This window comes from Diadema antillarum, unplaced genomic scaffold, assembly GCF_040938485.1.
Source record: "Diadema antillarum isolate AM-2024a unplaced genomic scaffold, OU_Dant_1.0 scf00000212, whole genome shotgun sequence".
Classification (NCBI taxonomy): domain Eukaryota; kingdom Metazoa; phylum Echinodermata; class Echinoidea; order Diadematoida; family Diadematidae; genus Diadema; species Diadema antillarum.
In genome coordinates, this window is record NW_027271101.1 from 133931 (window position 1) to 153872 (window position 19942).

General features: G+C 39.3%; 1 protein-coding gene and 1 pseudogene across 1 annotated transcript; one reads left to right on the forward strand and one right to left on the reverse strand.

Annotated features, from left to right (window-relative positions):
- The first annotated feature begins 3 nt into the window (after nucleotides 1-3).
- LOC139724383 (uncharacterized) lies at nucleotides 4-9245 on the forward strand. The gene is made up of 6 exons (XM_071635529.1): nucleotides 4-92; nucleotides 4566-4703; nucleotides 6567-6790; nucleotides 7197-7320; nucleotides 8124-8291; nucleotides 9133-9245. Exons 2-6 carry the CDS (start codon nucleotides 4607-4609, stop codon nucleotides 9243-9245), a joined length of 726 nt encoding a protein of 241 aa, XP_071491630.1. The 5' UTR covers nucleotides 4-92; nucleotides 4566-4606.
- Nucleotides 9246-14725: 5480 nt separating this feature from the next.
- LOC139724384 (uncharacterized) overlaps nucleotides 14726-19942 on the reverse strand; it is a 35001-nt pseudogene continuing 29784 nt past the window's right edge.

The window sequence follows — 19942 nt, forward strand, 5'->3', positions numbered from 1 at the left end:
TATCGAAAAGATCGGAAGAACAAGCCAAACTGAGTGTAGAAAACACCCTTCATTGACCCTCGTCTGCTTCATTGATTCTTCTTTTTAAGCAGGTACGTAAAATGATGTATAATTATGCTTTATGTGTACATTGATGTTTTTCTTATTCTGTAATTGTGTGGTTTTTCATGATCTACTCTTGGTTCGTCGTTGCAAAATCAGGCACACACACCACGTCACCTCTATCAATGCCAATGGCAATGCCTATAGGGGTTCTATGCATGTACTGTCAGTAGTGTCTGCAGGGAGGTGAGTGAGACGGTTCGTCTCACCTCCCCTGTGTATGGTAAAGCGTGTACAGACCACGTCAGTCGTCGCAGGCTGCTACCTCCGTGCTAGTGCTACTTGAGTATGAGTGAGACTGGGTGTGAGTTTAGAGTTGGACACAGTTAGTAAAACAAGGAGTTAGACATCAGATGATCAGTGCAGTTCTTAAGATGAGGCGTCCACTAGGGCGTGGACAAGACGCAGAAAGCAAATTTAGTAATTCTGCACTCAACTCATTTGGCAATCTCTTAGAGTCTACTCTCCACACATTCTTGAAAGAGTCTGCTCACGCACTGTCCATGTCCAGGCATTTCCACTGCCTTGGGAGAGAGAGAAATTTCCGCGTCCAAATTTTGATCAAGACCAAAATTTTGACGCGGAAATGAACTTCCTGACACCTTCAACAACTTGTCGTGAGGACATCATCGGAACATCCATGTAAAGGCATAACCCTTCCACGCAGCGCAGTGCCGATGCGCGATGTGGATAGAAAAATGCAAGTGTGCGAAGCCACTGCGAACATTTAAGGTCAAGACACGAAAGAGTCAACAGCTAAGAGCAAAATGATTTTGAAGGTGAAAAATCATTAAAGGTCTACAGCATTATGCCTATGAAACATAAAAACACAAAGAAGGGGGAGGGGTGAGGTCCCCATCCCAGCCCCGCAACCGAACCTCTCTTCCTCTGATGAGGAACAGGTAAATGTCAGCATTTCCCGGGGCCCAAAACAGAAGGCACAGCAGAAGGCAGTGGATACTGTATCAATAGTAACTAGGAAGAAGAGGAAGCAGTCCCCTCCGCTCCAAGTAAACTTTTTTGTTTGTTTCGTTCTTTTCAGATATAATTTTCATTTTGAGGGATTTTTGATAAATGCCATTACATAGTACAAAGTTTTGTTTGTTTCAAATGTGACCGCCCAACTAAAAACCCACGAAAGTGGAACTAGGATCAAATCTTTTTTTTTTAAATTTCTATAAAACTGCTATCTGATCATCTCTCACAGCTTGCTTGTATTTGAAGCAATAGGGCAAAGTGAATTTCAGCTGACCTCCATGACGGCTAGCAGTCAAATGAGAAAAATCAAAAATTGACTCCCAATCTATAACCTTGCCCTATTTCCTTATACTAGGGGTGGGCTATAGAGGGTCAATTTTAGGTCATATTTTCAGAACATGCTCATCACACCTTAGTTTGATGACTTTTTGCCTACTGACACCATTTTTGAAAAAAAGAACGAAAAAAATGCAAAATCCAGGGTGCCCCGGCCGAAATCGTAAAAAATCCAAGATGGCCGCCGTTTGGGCTTTAAAAAGACATTTTTGGCTATAACTCAGCTATTTTTTGGTCTATTCTGATGGTTTTGGTGTCTAACCCCATGTTTTAGGGGTCAAGGAAATGGATTATCATGATAATTTTAGTGGAAAACCGAAGCTTCTACATGAGACTAACCTTTTTCCCATATTTAGGGTTAAATTTCCTTCTCCTTTACCCCTACCCCAACCGCCGTTTTTTGCCTTTTTCCCCCCTTTTATTTAAAGTCATGTTAACTACCATACTTTCAATAACAAGTTGTAGCAATCCATTCTTTTTTTACTACCGACAATACAGCAAGAAATATACAAATAACTTACGGTATACATGTATGTGTCATGCCAATACTGGTATGTGGCTGGTGCATTCAGAATGCATGGTAACTGTGGAACCAGTATTAAATACTGTATCTGCTTTATAGTGTCCATTAACATTTTGGTCCTAAGACCTTTAACAATACCGGTATAAATAAATAAATATGATAATAAATAATAACAAATAACTTACATTATACATGGTTTACATATGTGTCATGCACATATCGGTATATAGTGTGGGTTGTGCATTCAGAATGCATGGTACATTGTAACAGAAGCCAGTGCTTACTGTATCTGCTTTGTAGTGCTGATAAACATTTGGTATTCAGACCTGTCGTGCATGACACATATGTAAACCATGTATAATGTAAGTTATTTGTATTTCTGGCTGTATTGTTGCAAGAAAACACCAAATTGATAGCTAGAACTTGTTATTAAGAGTATGGAAGTAGTTAACATGACTTGAAAAAAATTCGGAAAAAAAGTGCAAAAAATGGCGGTTAGGGTAGGGGTAAAGGAGAAGGAATATTTATTATTATATCTATTTATTTGTATCTATTTAAGTGTATATTGTTAAAGGTCTTAGGACCAAAATGTTAATGGACACTATAAAGCAGATACAGTATTTAATACTGGTTCCACAGTTACCATGCATTGTGAATGCACCAGCCACATGACCAGTATTGGTATGACACATACATGTATACCGTAAGTTATTTGTATATTTCTTGCTGTATTGTCGGTAGTAAAAAAAAAAACAGATTGCTAGAACTTGTTATTAAGAGTATGGTAGTTAACATGACTTGAAAAAAATACGGAAAAAAGTGCAAAATATGGCGGTTGGGGTAGGGCTAAAGGAGAAGGAAATTTAACCCTAAATATGGGAAAAAGGTTAGTTTCATGTAGAAGCTTAGGTTTTACACTAAAATTATCATGATAATCCATTTCTTTGACCCCTAAAACATGGGGTTAGACACCAAAACCATCACAATAGACCAAAAAATAGCCGAGTTATGGCCAAAAATGTCTTTTTAAAGCCGAAACGGCGGCCATCTTGGATTTTCTACGATTTCGGCCGGGGCACCCTGGATTTTGCATTTTTTTCGTTCTTTTTTTCAAAAATGGTGTCAGTAGGCAAAAAGTCATCAAACTAAGGTGTGATGAGCATGTTCTGAAAATGTCACCCTCTATAGCCCACCTCTACTTATACTGTCCGCATATCTCACGTGTATGTTGTCATCCTGATTGTCCTCGTTCATGATTTTACCAATCCTGAAGTGTAGTCCTCATTCCTAGATCTCCTATGTGTCTGTGCTGTTTGGCTACAATTAGCATATTCCGGGGTATTTCGCACTCTTCTTGAGTGATTCCTAGGACACTCCTAGGAATTTCTGCAGTCAGTCCACAGAGATTCCCTAGAACGTCCCAGGACAAGCCAATTCTCACACTTTTGAATGTATAGCGTAGGCCCATATGGTATCAGACAAACTAGTCTAGTACAAACACCCACTAACAATAGACCGATTCTATAATTCATCGGCCATACACAGTACTTGCAGGGGCCTCTTGTTAAATGTTCTATGTGGTAGGTATATGGTCAGGCCCTCCGATTGTGTACCTACAACACAACATGTACGACACAGTAACAGGCCCCCTAGCGAATGAGAGCCCAGCTAAAGCCTAGTTAAAGAGATCGTATAGTTTTGGTTGAGACCAAACTTCAGGGGCCCGTTTCATAAAACTTGTTACAAGTGTATCAGTGACAACTGCCACATTTCTATGACAAATTTGCTCTCAGCCAATCAGCTGCAAGGATTTCAGTAGCTTGTCACATCTATGACAACTTGTTACTGATGACAAGTTTTATGAAACGGGCCCCAGGTTTCTAAAATTTTTGGTGATATAATGGGAAAGCTCTTATGAAATATGAAAAAGCATGTAATTCTAAGAATATTTCAACATTTATTTAATGAAAATTGGTTTTGAAATTGCCGAGGTATCCAAAACAGAATGATCCTAATAAAAGGTGGGACCCACCTTTTGTTATGATTGCTTTGTTTTACTTTGTTTTTGGATGTCTCAGCCATTCTCAAACCAATTTTCATCAAATAAACTTTGCATTCCTCTTAGAATGGTATGCTCTGTACTATTTCATAAGTGGTTTCTTGGTATATCGCAAAAAGTTAAAAGCCCAATCCTCATCTCTACCAATACTTTACCATCCCTTTGGATTCCCATTTTCAGATTTAAATTTCCAGTTTTTCAGCTAAAGTCGAGTATGCTTAGTCTCACCTATAGAACAATGCGGAAGTTACTTGCATGTGCTATGCGAAGTGAGTGTACTCTCGCATCTGATAGGGCAGTTTCATCAATGAATGAAACCCTCCCTGCCGCAAACAGGTCTATCTATTGGACGCCATATTGATTTGAGCTGGCCAGTGAATAAACTTGCCACAAGGTATTCAGGTAGTCGTATGTTCAATGTTCAATGGCACTCAAAATAGATTTTGCATGTTGTGTTCGTATCACAGGCATTGCATTTATGAAGTACAAATCTCTCTGTTTGGGAACATTCCGTATGAAGTCATAGTTTTGTAAAAGTTTGAATATGAACAATGTGATGTTTTTCAGGTTGAAAGCAGCGACCTAGGGGGTAAGCTGTCATTAAAGCCATGGCTTCACTAGTCCAGCAGAATGTGGATGTAGAAAATCCTGGAGGTGGGATCCACACAGGCAAACGACCAATGCTATCTGCCGGACCACGAAGAGGTACTATATTTTTTCCCTGCATGTTTTTATGCCTCTGCCAACGAAGTGGCCAGAGGCATTATGTTTTCGGGTCGTCCGTCCGTCCGTCCGTCCGTCCGTCCGTCCGTCCCTCCTTACGTACGTCCGTCCCGTTTTGTTTTTGTCGATATCTCAAGAACTGTGTGGTGGTTTTACATCAAACTTGGTATGAGGGTATATCCTGGGGGATAATACTTTGTTTGGATTTTAGGGTCACAGGGTCAAAGGTCAAAGGTCACGGGTTATTTTGTGAAAAAAAGGTTGAAAATTCATGTTTTTCTCCATATCTCGCAAATGGTTCAAGGTATCTTCATGGAACTTAGTATATATGCTTGTTCCAATGGGCAGTGATTATCTAGGGAAGTTGGGGGTCATGGTTCAAAGGTCAGGGGGTCAAAGGTCAAGGTCAACTCCTCAAAATATCACTACTTTCCTTATATTTATGCAATGCTTGAAGTTTTTTTTTTTTTAAACTTGATGTATACATGTATTACCCAATATATATTCTGTGGGAAGTTCCTTGCCAAAAGGTCAAAGGTCAAAAGGTCAGGTGAAAGTGCTGAATTGCACTTTTTCCTCCATATCTCAAAAGTAACTCAAGGTATCATCATGAAACTTACATATTTATGCATGTTCAACCTGACAGTGATTCTCTTTGGAACTGTGAGGTCAAAGGTCAAAGGCCAGGTTTAGATAATGCTATTTTGATACTGAAATTATACTTTTTCTCAATACCTTGAAAATTACTAAGTGCATAAACTTATAAAAGGGTCAAAAGTCAAGTAAAAATCATCAGTTCCCCAAATACCTGCACCCTGACATTTTAATCATTCATCCAATTGAACCTAGTTCTAGGAAACTGAACATTCAGCACATTTGTGTCAAACCTGTCATTTTAATATTTTGCTAATTGTGTGAAACTGTCATCACACATTGTCAAGACATTGTACTATAGACCTATTAGGAGAACCATGCATTATGGCGGAGGCATATCAGTCGCCGTAGCGATATATCTAGTTATTGTTATAGAATGAGTTGTAAAAGTTACAATGTATGTCATCTAGACCGCAAGGTCATTGGTATAAGGCGTGCCAAGAAATTTCTTGACATGCTGTTATTTCCGGACCTCCAACTGAAGGTTAAAATCAGTCTAATTTCATTTCAGTATTTCAGTAAATTGTTGGATGGAATTTACTTATTTCCAAGGCTTTTGTTCTGATAGAATTGTATTTTCAAGGATATTGCCCTGATGTGTTTCAATTTGAATGTACATGTATTTCTGTGATATCACACATACTGAAACAGCATGAACAATGAATGTGAGAAAGATCAAATTGAAAAGAAACAAACTGAGGCACAAGTAACAAATCATTTGTGAAGCCTGCAAATTTTGTTTCCAGTTTTAGTTTCCTGATGTCATAATCGTCATAAAGTGTATTTTATTCATCCAACAAAATCATTCACTTTGTCTTTTCTTTGATGCTTTTTTTTTCTTTTAGTTTTTGGTAATACTTAGAGATCATTTAAATACCCTGAATCCAGAATCAATTGCTCGAAAGTCTTGCCATAGAATGAAACACAAAAGTGCTGGCAGCTGTTCTGACAACGTTTGAAATCCAGCAGCTGATCGGTTGTGTTGTATTTTAATTCCATATTCAGCAGGGCTCGGTAATATTCAGGGGGCACTGACCCACAAAACTGACAAGGATTTTCCACCAAAGAGCTGCAAAACCAGGCCTGTAGACTACACTCCCATAGTGCTTTGCTTTCATGGGAAAATCAATCGTGGCAACCTTCTCTTTAGTTGCTACAACAACGATATTGTCAAATATTGATACACTGCAGGTCTCGGCAAGGTCTTCTCCAACAACGAGAACTCGCTTGTGACGCCGCGCAAAGCCCTGGGTGATCTGAGCAACAGCATGGGCGGTCGTCAGGCCCTGGGCAACCTCAGCAACACCGTCCACAAGGCCGGGCAGGGCAGCGGGTTGCTCAAGAAGCCGCTAGGTGCACAACTCAAGACACCAGGTCCTGGGATCAGAGTCTTTGGGGAGGGGCCAACACTCAAGGTAGGAAGCTACACATTGATATCAACTTGGCATACAAGGAAAACATTCTGAATGTGCATACAGTCAACCTAGCCTTAGCTGAATCCAAAGGGACCAAAGAAAAGTCATGTAACTCATGTGACTTACACTTTAGAATTAACACACGTTTATATCCATCTGGGGTATAATATTTCTGAGACTTTTCTTTTGTATTGTGCCAGGTGGACGTAAATGAGGTTGACTGTATGGAAAAATGATGGCCTTATAATATGAATAATGACCAGAATAATATGTCTTATATGATAATAACATGCACTTCTTTCTCCTTGTAAACTTTATGAAAACACTTGTCATATACTTTTTGATTTTTATGCCTGACATATGAGAGATGTATATTTGTTCAATTTGATCTATCTGCATATGGCAGGGAATTGAGAGCAAGAAGAAAGCTCCCAAAGTCAGAACAGATGTCAAGAAACAGAGCGCCCCCATCCGCAGACCTTCAGAGACCTTTCCAGACATTGAGAGCATGAAGATATTCCAGGATGCAGGTAGTGCGTTGCAAAACTTAGTTGTATGTATTCTGTTTTCTTCATGTTACACTGTACTGCCAAAGAAGCAATCTGTATGTATTGCCATCCACAAACTTGCTTCACTGTAAAAAGGCCAGTGAAAGGGACTAGAGATGTTGCAAGGGCACAAGCTCTTAAAAAAAAAAAATGAAAGAAAGTATAATTCAACTAGTAAAACATGAATACCTTGCTTCATAAGGAGGAAGAATCAAAAAAACAAAGAATGAATTGAGAGTTTAGATTTATTGTTGCAAATATGCCTCATTCTGGCTGCGAGATGGAAGCAGGAATGCGTTACCTGTTGAACTGCCGCTACACAATTATTTTTTTTAATGAACAGGGTATACATGAAAGAACACAATATGAAACGATGTTAAACTGCATTATTTATGTTTTTACAAGTTTAAGTCATAGCAATTGGAAAAAGATTAATGTCTCGTATCTAATAGCCAGCATGGATACAAAAATTTGCTGTTGAAAACTAGAATATGTTAGAAAAGACCGATTTACCATTACTGTAAGTTTCTGGTCTGTTATAAAGTTTTATGGTTTAGGTAAGAAAAGAAAAAAATACATTAAAAGTATGACATGTTGGCTATATCTTTTGAAATACACTGAAAAGCACAAACATTTTGTTAGCTAGTTTCTTTGCTACCTCCAGTAAACAGATAAAGGAAACTAATATGTGTTTTTCGCAACTCTGCCATCATGCTGCGTGGCTCAGGCCAGCAAGATTATTTTGCTCTTTTTTGATAATCGCTGATTGCTTTGATGACTACCAGACTCGGCCTTCAGCAAGCTGCCAGCCGAAGCCTGCCTCAGCTCTCACCTGGACAAACTTGGCATTATGAAGACGACGCTCTTCAGGTATCCCATCCGAGATGTCGACGACGTCAGCCCCGACTTCTCTCACCTCTCCTTAGACTCCATGCTCAGGCCCAGTGTGTCGGGTAAGAGCACCTTTTCTGTTTCGTTTGTTTGTTTGTTTGTGTTTATGCTGCCATTCCTTGTTGTCTTTCTATTTTGGCTCTGCGTACTCACATTGTCACATGACAGTATGAAGCAAATGAAAATCTATCTGCACTTTTTGAAATTGTCAAGAGATTCTTAGATGATCTTGACCTACCGATCGATATGGAAATCTCTCAAAATGTGATGTTTGAAACTGAAGGTATATTAAATTTAATTGAGTTTAATTGACTTTGAGCTTATATCCCCTTAAAACTCGTAAGAATGCAACCGGTGAAATAACAGAATAAAAATGAGTTGTGCTATGTGTGGTCAGGTAAATTTTTCATACTAGTTTATCATGCTGGTGATGTTTTGACACCTGTATGTTTGGGAATTATGCCTCCCATAAAGAGCATTCACAATTCCTGAATAGTAATAAAAATAGATAGTGTGATATTCCCTGCCCCTGACAGCAACAGAATGGACAATGGCTGTAAACTATTAAATCTAACATAAAAGTTCTCAAAGCTCATCTGTGTTCCAGTCCCAAAACATGGGTGTGTATCATACAATGCCATGGCAAATATGGTGCACATTTAACTTTGATTTACTCCATATTACTTCAAACTGACCAACCACCAACTTCACACAGGGCTGACACTTGTCCCATTACCATTACAAAGAAGATATGAATTATTGTCATTAACAATAATAATACAATACATTTATTAGGCGCTTCATACGGATGTTTCTAAGCGCTCTTAATGAGAGCAAATATTGAATGCATGTTCTTGGTCAACACACTGATAATTCCTGTTTCCATTTTTCCTTCTCTTACAGAAGATGAGTCAGTCCTTCCTCCCACCCCTGCATCGGTGGGCTGCCTCGATCTTCCTCCGGTGGACTCCATCGACTTTCTCGACATCAACAACCTCAAGTTTGATGACTTCTAAGTCACTCTGGTCTTTCTAAGACCCTATCTCCCCACATTGGGAAGAGACAAGGGGTGCGTTTGTGCTGTGGACACTTTTTTTTTTTTTTTCAGAGCAGAGAAAGACTGCCAATCTTGTAAGCAAAAAGAAAAAAAAGAAGAAAAGTACCCTTGGATTCTGACTGGACACTTTGTTACGGAGCAGACAGTGCCATACCGTAACCTTTGAAGACTACCATTAGATTCTGCTCTGTGCTGCAATGTGCATGTGTTGCATGTTCTAAAATCCATTTCTTGGAAGCGTGTTTACGTCATGGTGCTGGGGCGGTGCTGGGGCTGTGCTGATGTGGGAATCCGGACGTCACGTTCCGACCAGAGGGCAGATGAGACTGCACTCAATCCGAGGTTGCCAGTTTACTTTTATATCATTCTGTGAACTTCCCTGCTCACTGGATCAAGGCAGAAAGAGACTGCATTTTATCGCACTGTACAGTTTCCTCCGCTATATATGTGCTTGCGCAACAGTTGGGAACTTGCTGTGCAGCTGTTTTGGGAGAAATTTGGGAAACTTGGGAAAATTATAAAAAGAAAGTACATGCCTGGCCTTCAGAAGGAAAAAAAAAAACAGTGAATGTATGTACTGTCTCTGTCACTGATTTGCTCTGCTACAAGAACTCGATGCAAGACTTAGGAATAGACTAATCAAGGTTTTGCACCACATGACCTAGCACTTTCTCGCTTGTGAAGGTCTACATGAATCACTAATGCCTCATTTGGCATATCCTTTGCTCAGTGATGCCCACGTAATTATCAGCATATGGATCTGCAATTAGCTTACCAGGTTTGTCAAATTATGGAGAAATTAGTTTGTTTTTGTTTTGTTTGTTTCTTGAAAGCTGAGCTAAATGTAGTGGCCCTCAAGTAAGAACACTACATTTTTTGCTTTTATTTGAATTTTTGCCTCATGAATGTATTCTGACCCATGACTGTGTTTTCAAAGCTTGATGCCTGGAAAATTAATTCACAGCACCTCAACAGAGGTTCCTGACTCGATCTCATGTATGTACTCTCAATAGGGAATGGATTCATGGGGTCACAGTTGATAATCAACAGCTATAATAAACTATAGTTATGTTCAGTTGGATATCCTTAATTTTGAGAATAAGCTTACTTGGAGGCTAAGCTTGTAGGTAAGTATGGGGGTGCCAAGTGTAGCATGGTCTCTTTCATCACAAAATGACAATTTCTTGACAAAGTTTTTTTTTGTTGTTGTTGACAAATGATAATTTTGTAAGTGAAATACAATTTCGTCGACAAAATAGCAATTTTGTTGTGAAATTGTCATTTCATTGATAAAATTGATGTCACTTGTCAACGGGAAAAAAAATTTAGTTACGAAATGACTTATTTTGTGACGAAAGAGACCATGCGACACTTGGCGCCCCATACTTAAATACAAGCTTGTCCTCAGTAGTTCGCTTTTATCCTCGAAGTTAAGGATCACTGTCTGAATGTAACTATTGTGCAACAGCCACTTGATGGAAATTTTAAACCGACATGAACAATCTTGACAATTTACATTGGAGGCATCCTGAAACTCCTTCAGCTCAAATGACATTTTCCTTTGTTCTGTTCTGTGTTCTCTTACACTTATTGTTTTTCCTGTTTCATATTTGCCAAAGTAGGAGGCCTTCTGATGTAAAATTTGCCAAATGCCAATTGCATTCTGATGCACATTGCCATTATCAGATGTCCTGAAATTTCCATACAATATACATGTAGTAGTAAAGTCTTGCAAATGAGGCTTAATAATTTGGGGTTGAGGGTGATATCATATGTATGCATGCAGACTCAGTGCAGAGTCCTTGTGGTTAAAGTGCTCATAGGTCACAAACCAGGGAAATGAATGTTCAGAGAGTCTCTCTACATACCATGTGGAATTAATGCAGTGTTTAGTCAGGAGGGGAATGATGGTGACAAAAGAACAAAACAAAAACAAAAACAGTTTGCATATAACCATAATGGATTATTGTATTGTATTCAGCTGAAATCTATGTGGAGTTTGAAATTGTGCTTTCGATGGAACTTATTGTATTTTTTAGTATTTAATAGAGGCGTTATTATTTGTTGTTCATCTTAGATGCAGATTTCAATGACACGATAGCATCCCTATGTTTTAAATGATGGGAAATAGACTGCAATCAACAGACACCTGGGCCCCGCTTCATGCAGCACTCTGAACAACTGTGACCAACCACGATCACAGTTACTACATGTATGTCAGCAGCCACTTAGGCACAGCAGTTTTGTAGTTCTGAGTTCTGAGTTAGATTTCGCCAGATTCATAATCTCACATGCAATGGACCCATATTAAGATTTACAATCACTGTGTGACAAAACAATGCATCATATACTGTAGTTATAAAAAAAAAAAGAAAAGAAAAGACTTAAATATCCTCTGTGCTCTGGTTTTCTTTGTCTTATGGCCCTAACTGAGTAAATTCTAATCTACACACACAGACACACAAAGGAAATTTCAGCGAGCCAAATAACATGCTTTGATTGATATGGCCATTTTCTAATCGATAAAGGCCGTCATCCTTTCACCTCACAATTCGTCTCCCAAATCTGTTGTTTTTAAATAATGATAATAAATGCAGTACTTGTGATGCACCATTGATCTAGTAACCCATTCTGAGGTGCTAATTCCACCATAAGCTCACACAAAATCTATTTCCTTGCATGAAGAGCAGGACACATACATGTACATTGAACTTCAGATAGCAAGGTATTGTAACATACAACAAAACAAAAGATGTGTATATTGTAGATACATGTATCAACTTTTCTTTCTTGTTTTTGACTGTATTTATATCATGTCCATTTTGATGTTGTTTGTATGAATAAATAAATGTGCCACGTAACTATTTGAACATCTTACTTCTTTATTTTTATTTTTCTGCTTACCAGTTGATGGATGGTTGCCCATTTCCTTTGTCAGTTTTCACGAGAAAAATCTTGCATTCCCAACTGTCTTGCTATAAAAGGTTCGCCTGTACATATTATGTACTGTACCACAACTGTATTTGGAGGATAATGTAAACATCTGTAGACTCTGCAGGTGAAGTGCAAACTTGAGGTCTATGGAACCATGATGTACACAGTGCAGCACATATCACAATGAAAAATTAGATTTTAAAGGGGAATGACATCCAAACATACATGTGGACCAAGTCAACGCAGCAATATTAGCAGAACACATCAGCGAAAGCTTGATGAAAATTGGACAATCCATTCAAAAGTTATGAATTTTTAAAGTTTTGGAGCAGCCATTGCTGGCTGAAGAGAATACATGTGCAATTGCACTACAGTTTGTAATGTCATAATACAATTGTACAGTGTGAAGAATATAAAGAAAACATATCAAAAAATGTATAAAAAAAAAACATGAATTTTTTTTTCCCTCAACTGAAAGGACACATTTGCGCATGGCAGATTGTCATTCACGCTCTCCCCTGCACATGGCAGATTGTCATTACAGTACTTCTCTGTATATAGCAGATTGTCGCGTGCTACTGTGTGGTATGGGAGTGTGCATAGGGTTAACAACATTCTGCCATGTGCTGGGAAGGGCGTTTACAGCTATCTGCCATGCGCACGATGATATATGACATGGAAGCCTATGTTTTCCCTTGAGTGTGTGTGTGTGTGAGTGCACTTTTCTGTTTCATATCAATCTGTAGGGGTCTCCCCAATATTCTTATTTTGTTGGCCTTCAGGTAGCCAATCTTGCTTTTGGTTTGATTTTTGTTTATTTCTCTATAACTTGATCCTTCTCTGTGTTTTTCGCGTGTGTGCTTTTGTGTGCGAGTGTCACTGAACATCCACAGCAGTAAGGAGATGTTATAGAACCAGGAGCATTCATTGAACATAACATTCTTAACGCGTTAGGGATGGGCTGATTTTGCTACAATACGCATTTCCCATAGACATTTCCCCCAAGTATACTCAGGACTCGTCCTCAATGGGTTAATACCTTTGGGGAAAAGGAATTGATATTTGCAATGTGAGGTCTATGAAGACTGACAAGCTTGGCTTCAAACTTGAGGGGGAAAAAGTATGCCTTCTGTGAATAAGGAAATGCAATACATTTTACCAATATTCTTGATAAAATGGGTTAAAGAATGAAGCCAATCGGAAGTGCTGAAATGAGTCACTTGTGCACTCTTATTTTTATTCATTTGAAGCAATGAGCAGCAAAAAAAGTGTAACTGCACGCTCACTGATGTCATAATATACAACACGATATCTGTTGCAAGCTCGTGCGCAATCATTGTACACAACTTCTAAGTCTGTGTTCAGTGTGTTATGTATGCGTTTTGGAACATTATGTCTGGACATCTTGGCTTTAGAGCAAGTTTTACATGTAGCTGACTGGTATTGATATTTACCCATAAAGGAACATGTAAAGTAGTTCATAGAGCCATTCTATAAAACAATGGACAGGTTTAAGTTTGTGACAATAGTTGGAGATGCAGCTCACTCCAAGTATTTCCAATGTCATGCATGTTGCACCATTGGTAAATACCCTTGAAAATGCTTCATCTCCACTATTAAACGCACTCTTATATGTGCATTACAGTCAACCTTGCACAAGTCCAATCTATTTGGACTGAATAAATGGCTTTGACTTAGAGAAAATTTCACTTATGAGGGCTTAAAATCAATAGAATATAAAGAGAAGAGGACTTGAAAAGACCTAGGCAATTAATTGACTTATGTGAGGTTGACTTATGCAAGGTTGACTGCATTTGTAAAATGTTGCATTCGGGAGTTGTTTTCACCCTTTAAAAAAAAAAAAAACTACATCTAAACTCTCTCTTTCCAGCAAACACATGTTCTCTCCCTCTTCCTCCTTTCCCCCTTCTTTCTCTCTCTTTCACACACACACACACACACACACACTCACACACTCACACACACACGCACACACGCACACACGCACACACGCACACACGCACACACGCACACACACACACGCACACACGCACGCACGCACACACACACACACACACACACACACGGGAATGCACTCATGCATAATGTCCCTGTATTCACATAAAATCTTTCTCTTCAATCTGTCACTGTGCTGTGTAACATACTGTTAATGTGGAAATTTTAGTGGAGTGGAAGTGTTCGTGCATTTTGGTGACATGAAACTAGTGCGAAAATTAAAGCACGCAAGTTTCTTTGCTTGTCATATGTACATTGTAATTACATATTTTGTATTTTGATTCTGCGGAATTCAAAACAAGCAAAATTCCTGTTACCCCATCAAGCACAAAATTTACTCATGCAAAAATTTTCACTTCTGTAGTAGTCTCCGCCATACAAAAAAAAAAAAAAAAAAATCCATTCACATGTTCACCTCTAACCACTCAACAACAGAAAAATGACAAATAGCAAGTTTTCATTTTCAATTTGAGTTTTTTTGTTATTTGTTTTAGTCAACTGTATAACAAGATTTTTCTTCCATTTTTTTTCTTTTTTAGCAAGCAAAGCCATGCACAAGTCAACTGATTTCATAAAATAAGAATGTCATATTCACAATAATGTACAGAGACACACAATAGTATCCTATATAATATCTGAGTTTCTGCTCCAGCAAAACATTCAACACAGTGGTTATCTATGTTTTCCAGTTGTCGAACATTGTTCTTTCAGTCACCGAATCAAAACACATATACAGACGAGAAACTGAATCAGGTATACTCCTTACAAAAATATCACTATGGTCCTACATTATGTACAACTCCACGGAGACTTATCATTCACCGTGGAACAATTGAACTCCTCATTTCTTCTGCAGGTCCATTATTAATTTTTTTTTTCTTCTTCTTCATGTCATGTAAACACAAACATTTTTTCTTTCTATATAAACACAAAGAATCACAATCAAGGTGCATTTTTGTTTTTGTTTTTCTCATCCTTTTTTTTTTGAAGAAAACAAATATAAAAAGAAATCACTCGTCTGTTCCTAGGCTGGAAACATAAGTCACATGACGTAATGACTAAAATGAGATATATGTGGCTCACACAGAATTTCCTCACCTGTATTTACATTTACCACATAAGACTTGTGTAGGTCTTGTCACACAACACTCAAGTTCATCTTTTAAAAAAAAGGAAAAGAACAAAATAGGAGGGGGTGGGAAATGCATTTTTGATAGCAATCCGGTACAAATGAAATTTGTCTCCTCACTCAGTAAACAAAGGTTACTCCTATCCATGTTTCATGTTTGCTGTCCCCCCAAAAAACCAACAAAACTATTAAAAAAGAAAGAATGTACACCATAAAGTATAAGCAAAAGGGAGGAAGAAATTACTTTAAAAGCACATTTCCCATGAAGTTGTGATACTAAATTCACTTACATGTATTACTCATACCTTCTGCTCAATTTAAAAAAACACACAAGCAAAATCAAATACACTTAAAACAGAATAACAAACCCAATAGAAACCACTCTTGCGCAAGACACTGAGTGCCTCAACAACGGACTGTTAGCTACCGTAAGTAGTATGAGCATCAAATTGGTGGCCTTAGTTAAGGCACATTACAAAATTTGAGGGTTTTTTTTTTTCACTGAAAGTTGACTATTTGTTTTTTTCTGTAGAATTGTTGTTAACCTCTAGAAGTCTTTTACATTTAGCAGCACCCAAGATGCTACATGCTTTGTGATATTCTCCTGCAAGGACCAATTAGCATCAAACAGGAAAGGAAGGAGAGGTAATCTTGAAGTTCATTTCATGGCACTGCAGACTAAAGCCGTTTCTAACTTGACCTCATTTAATACAGCAGGGGCTGCTAATTTAGATAGACAGAAACAAAATCTTACATCGCAACAATGAATACCTTTTCCTTTTCCACCACAAATGTTACTGATGGAGGTTGTGTTTTCCCTTTTCTTAATGAGGCACAATAGTTTTGGTCATAACGGTTTTCCTCTAGTAGAGTCTTAACAAGAAATCACTCGTTTCATTTGATTATGGCATCCACCACTACCTAAAAACAAAACAAATGTTTAAAAAAAATGCTCCATTTTACCAAGAACAAACAATGCAAAACAAAGTGGAATGTTTCAAAGAATTTCAAAGCTAAAATCCATCACTTTGATGGAATTCATCTCTTCTGTTTGGTTACGATTCGGGTCTCACTACATTTCTCCCTCGTACACACATTAATCGCGATAACAGCCTTTTCACCGTGCACATCCCCTAGCATGGGAATAAATTCCAGCCTTGCATATTGAACCGACTTACTCTACACACCTCTGCGGCTGAAGCAATGCAACAACACTTCAAAACCATCACACTCCTTACGAACAAAGCAGAAGTGGTCATGTTTCCTTGGACACGAAGTGTTGCATCGCAGCGAAGACAAAATATACCTAGAACAGCTGACAGCAACCGCTTCAAGTGATCATAAATGCACTCGCGCACAGCATGCGGGCGGGCAAGCACCGAGGAAATAATTCCACCATCATTCCACGACCGGGCCGAGAGCCACTGGCTCAGCCCCAGCACATTCCAAATGCTTTCATTCCCAGCGTATCATTGTCTCGCACAGCCCATTCTTGCAACACTATGTCAATACTTCGCTTCTAGAAACTGTGTTCCCTCTAATCACCCTTGGCATGAACACCTCCACAAAGAAAATGCTACACATGCCACTGCCTAGTTCTCCATGTCATACATACACTCGCTCACACACACACACACAAATGCACGCACACTTGTCTATATACACACAACCAGTTGTAATACAGAGGTTGGTTAATACCATCTTCCTGAATGCTACATCACAATATCTAAACCATTCATGTATTATCATCTCTCCCTGTCCTCACTGTCAAATAATTGAAAAGAAAAAAAATCAATCTTACTAGTGAAAAAGAAGCTGATGCATAGCAGCACATTTCACATTAAATTTCTATTTCTGCACAATAGACTATATCTTAATCTGTCCCCAAGATGAGGTCATTGTTTTGTTTTGTGTGTTTTAATTTCATGTTTTGCAATGTATTAAAGCACCTCTCTAAAATTTACGAGTGAGGTATTTCAAGTATGCCCGTCAGCTGTGCTCTGCACTACAAGTACATGCTTCATACACACATAAATTCCTTTCCAATTCATTTGTAAGACCCATTGTGGATCATTCCTCACAAGCACATGGTACCACTGCTTGAGATGTTACACACATATTCCTTTCCAATTCATTCGTGAGACCCACTGTGGATCATTCCTTACAAGCACACAGTACCATTGCTTGAGATGCTTCACAGATGCTAATTGCTCACCATGATTTTTGTGACGCACCTTTCCCTTTTTCTTAGTAGAAAATCAGCTCAACTGAAATACTTCTGCAAAAATGTATAAAACATCACTAAATAATCAAAACGCAATTCATTTGTTTCCTCATTTCAGCTTCAAAAAACGAAGTCATCAGCTTGGTTGATGTCAGCTCAACGGAGAAGTCTTGAGAAAATAGAATAACACTACTCAGATAGTCAGAACAAAACTCCACTGGTCTCTATCACAGCATGAAAGCAAAGTGTGCCACTTCTACATTGAAATCAATTCAGCTGAGTAGTTTCTGAAATGGTATAAAGCATCTCTTAAATCAGAACATAATTCATTGGTTTCTATCACAGCTTCAAACAATGAAGTAAACCAATGCTGAAATAAATTTCCTCTGGCAATTCTTAAATAGATTCTTATCTTACAATCAATAGATTTGTCAATACTTCATTTCCAGCAAGTTGATTGCTCTGCTCTGTTCTTTTCATCTTGATAGCCACTCGAGGGAGCTATACCATATTCATTTCCATTTCTCCCTTCTATGCTCGCAACGTGAGTCAACATTTACAGTAGATGCAGCTCATTTTTTTCTGAAGAAATGGCATGGTTGATAACAGGCTTAACTTGAGCACAAGGATGTATTCTGGGCAATGACCACAAACATAGACAATGAATGGCTCACTTACAATGCAACAAGTAAAACAAAGTTGTCACTTGTAATAATGGCTTAGAGCTACTGGCAGGTTTAACAGCTTTCACAAATGTCTTTGAAACTAGTCATGTAACATGTGTTAACTTTGTGTGAAATGGCAGGTATATCAGGCTTTGACCGACAGGCATTTCCAAAACACTTCCCGGAACCTGCCGTTTTCCACTCCCACTGTACGCTCCAGCAGAAAGGAAGCTAATACTTCAGTGGGCTGTTGAAAAGTGTGACGTTTACACACATACATTTCCCTACTAACACAGTCTTTTTGTGTGTTTGAGAGACAAGGGGGAAGAGGTATTTCACACCATCAGGTCTACCTCCAACTTTCCTGAGACTGCAAGTTGTGAAACGGTACGGGAGATCACCTGAATCTACTGAAGGCAGTTGATCAGAAAGGAAACCCTACGATGACCGACCGACACTCCCAATGCATGGATAACTCCTCTGTCTCTACTTGGCTTGGTACTCTCTACAGAGTGTGGCACAGACATCCTAGATACAGACGCACACACACACGCACACACACACCCACATACACCCACAAAGGAAGAGAGTGCAGGGCACTGCCAGCACCAGCCAAGAGACGGCCCTCGAGGAAGATGGAGGTGTTCCCAGAAGCATCACGAATGTGTCGTGTCGCAAGTCACACACATCTCCTGGAAGGGGGCCACATTCACGGAGTGACATGGACGTTGCTGTGCTTGGAGATATTCCCCTTCAGACCAGGAGGGTGCCATTTAGCCATCCACCCATCCTTCCCTCAGTTCACCTGGCACCCAATCCTCTCCAGCTGCATAGCCCGCTTCTCCTGGGCTAATTGTCACGAGCTGCTACACGTGTTGCTACCCGCAACAGGAGGTGTGGATGCTGGGGAGGGCTTCGACGGGAGAGGTGGTTGTACGGAGGATGGCTGCTGTTGTGGCGGCCCCCCTCCCCCCTTGCTCCCTGCTCCCTGGCTATCTTTGGCTGCCAGCAGCGCATTGGGGTTGGCCTGCGGGGCGCTGGGAGCACTGCTACTGCTTCCCGGTGGTGGTTTGGTCATGAGGAGACCTATGGTGTCCTTGATGGCATGGTAGATGATGTTCTTGACCTGTAGCTTGTCCTCGTGGTTGGAGTGCGTGGCGCTCAGCTGCCGGAACTCTTGGGTCAGCCAGAAGCACTCACTGATGTGCTCCGGGGAGACGAAGTCCTCGGCTACCTTGATGGAGGAGTGCACATTTCTCACCTGGAAACAGAATTTCAAGAAGAACAATGCTGTGTCACAGACCTGGAGACAAATTCCACTCATTATACAGCTAAATGTCGGGCATTCCCTTGTTATCACCTTGTAACAGTGGCAGGCACACACTTACTTCGCAAATATGAATTTCAGTATCTTTAGTAGCAGTGAAAACAAAATCTGCCTCGCTTGGAGCCAGAAATTTGGCATTTTCATTTTTTCCATTTTTTTTTTTTTTTTTTTTTTTGGGGGGGGGGTTTACTTAACTTTAGTCACATGGGGATGATATCCTGCAGCTTTTTGTAGGTACAGACCTTATGTATCATTGAGGACAAACAGCTCAGACAATCTTTCAACTGCATTCTCTCAGATAATCTTTCAACTGCAAATGTCTCATTTCAGCCATGCCATGGCCACGGCTGTTAATTCTATT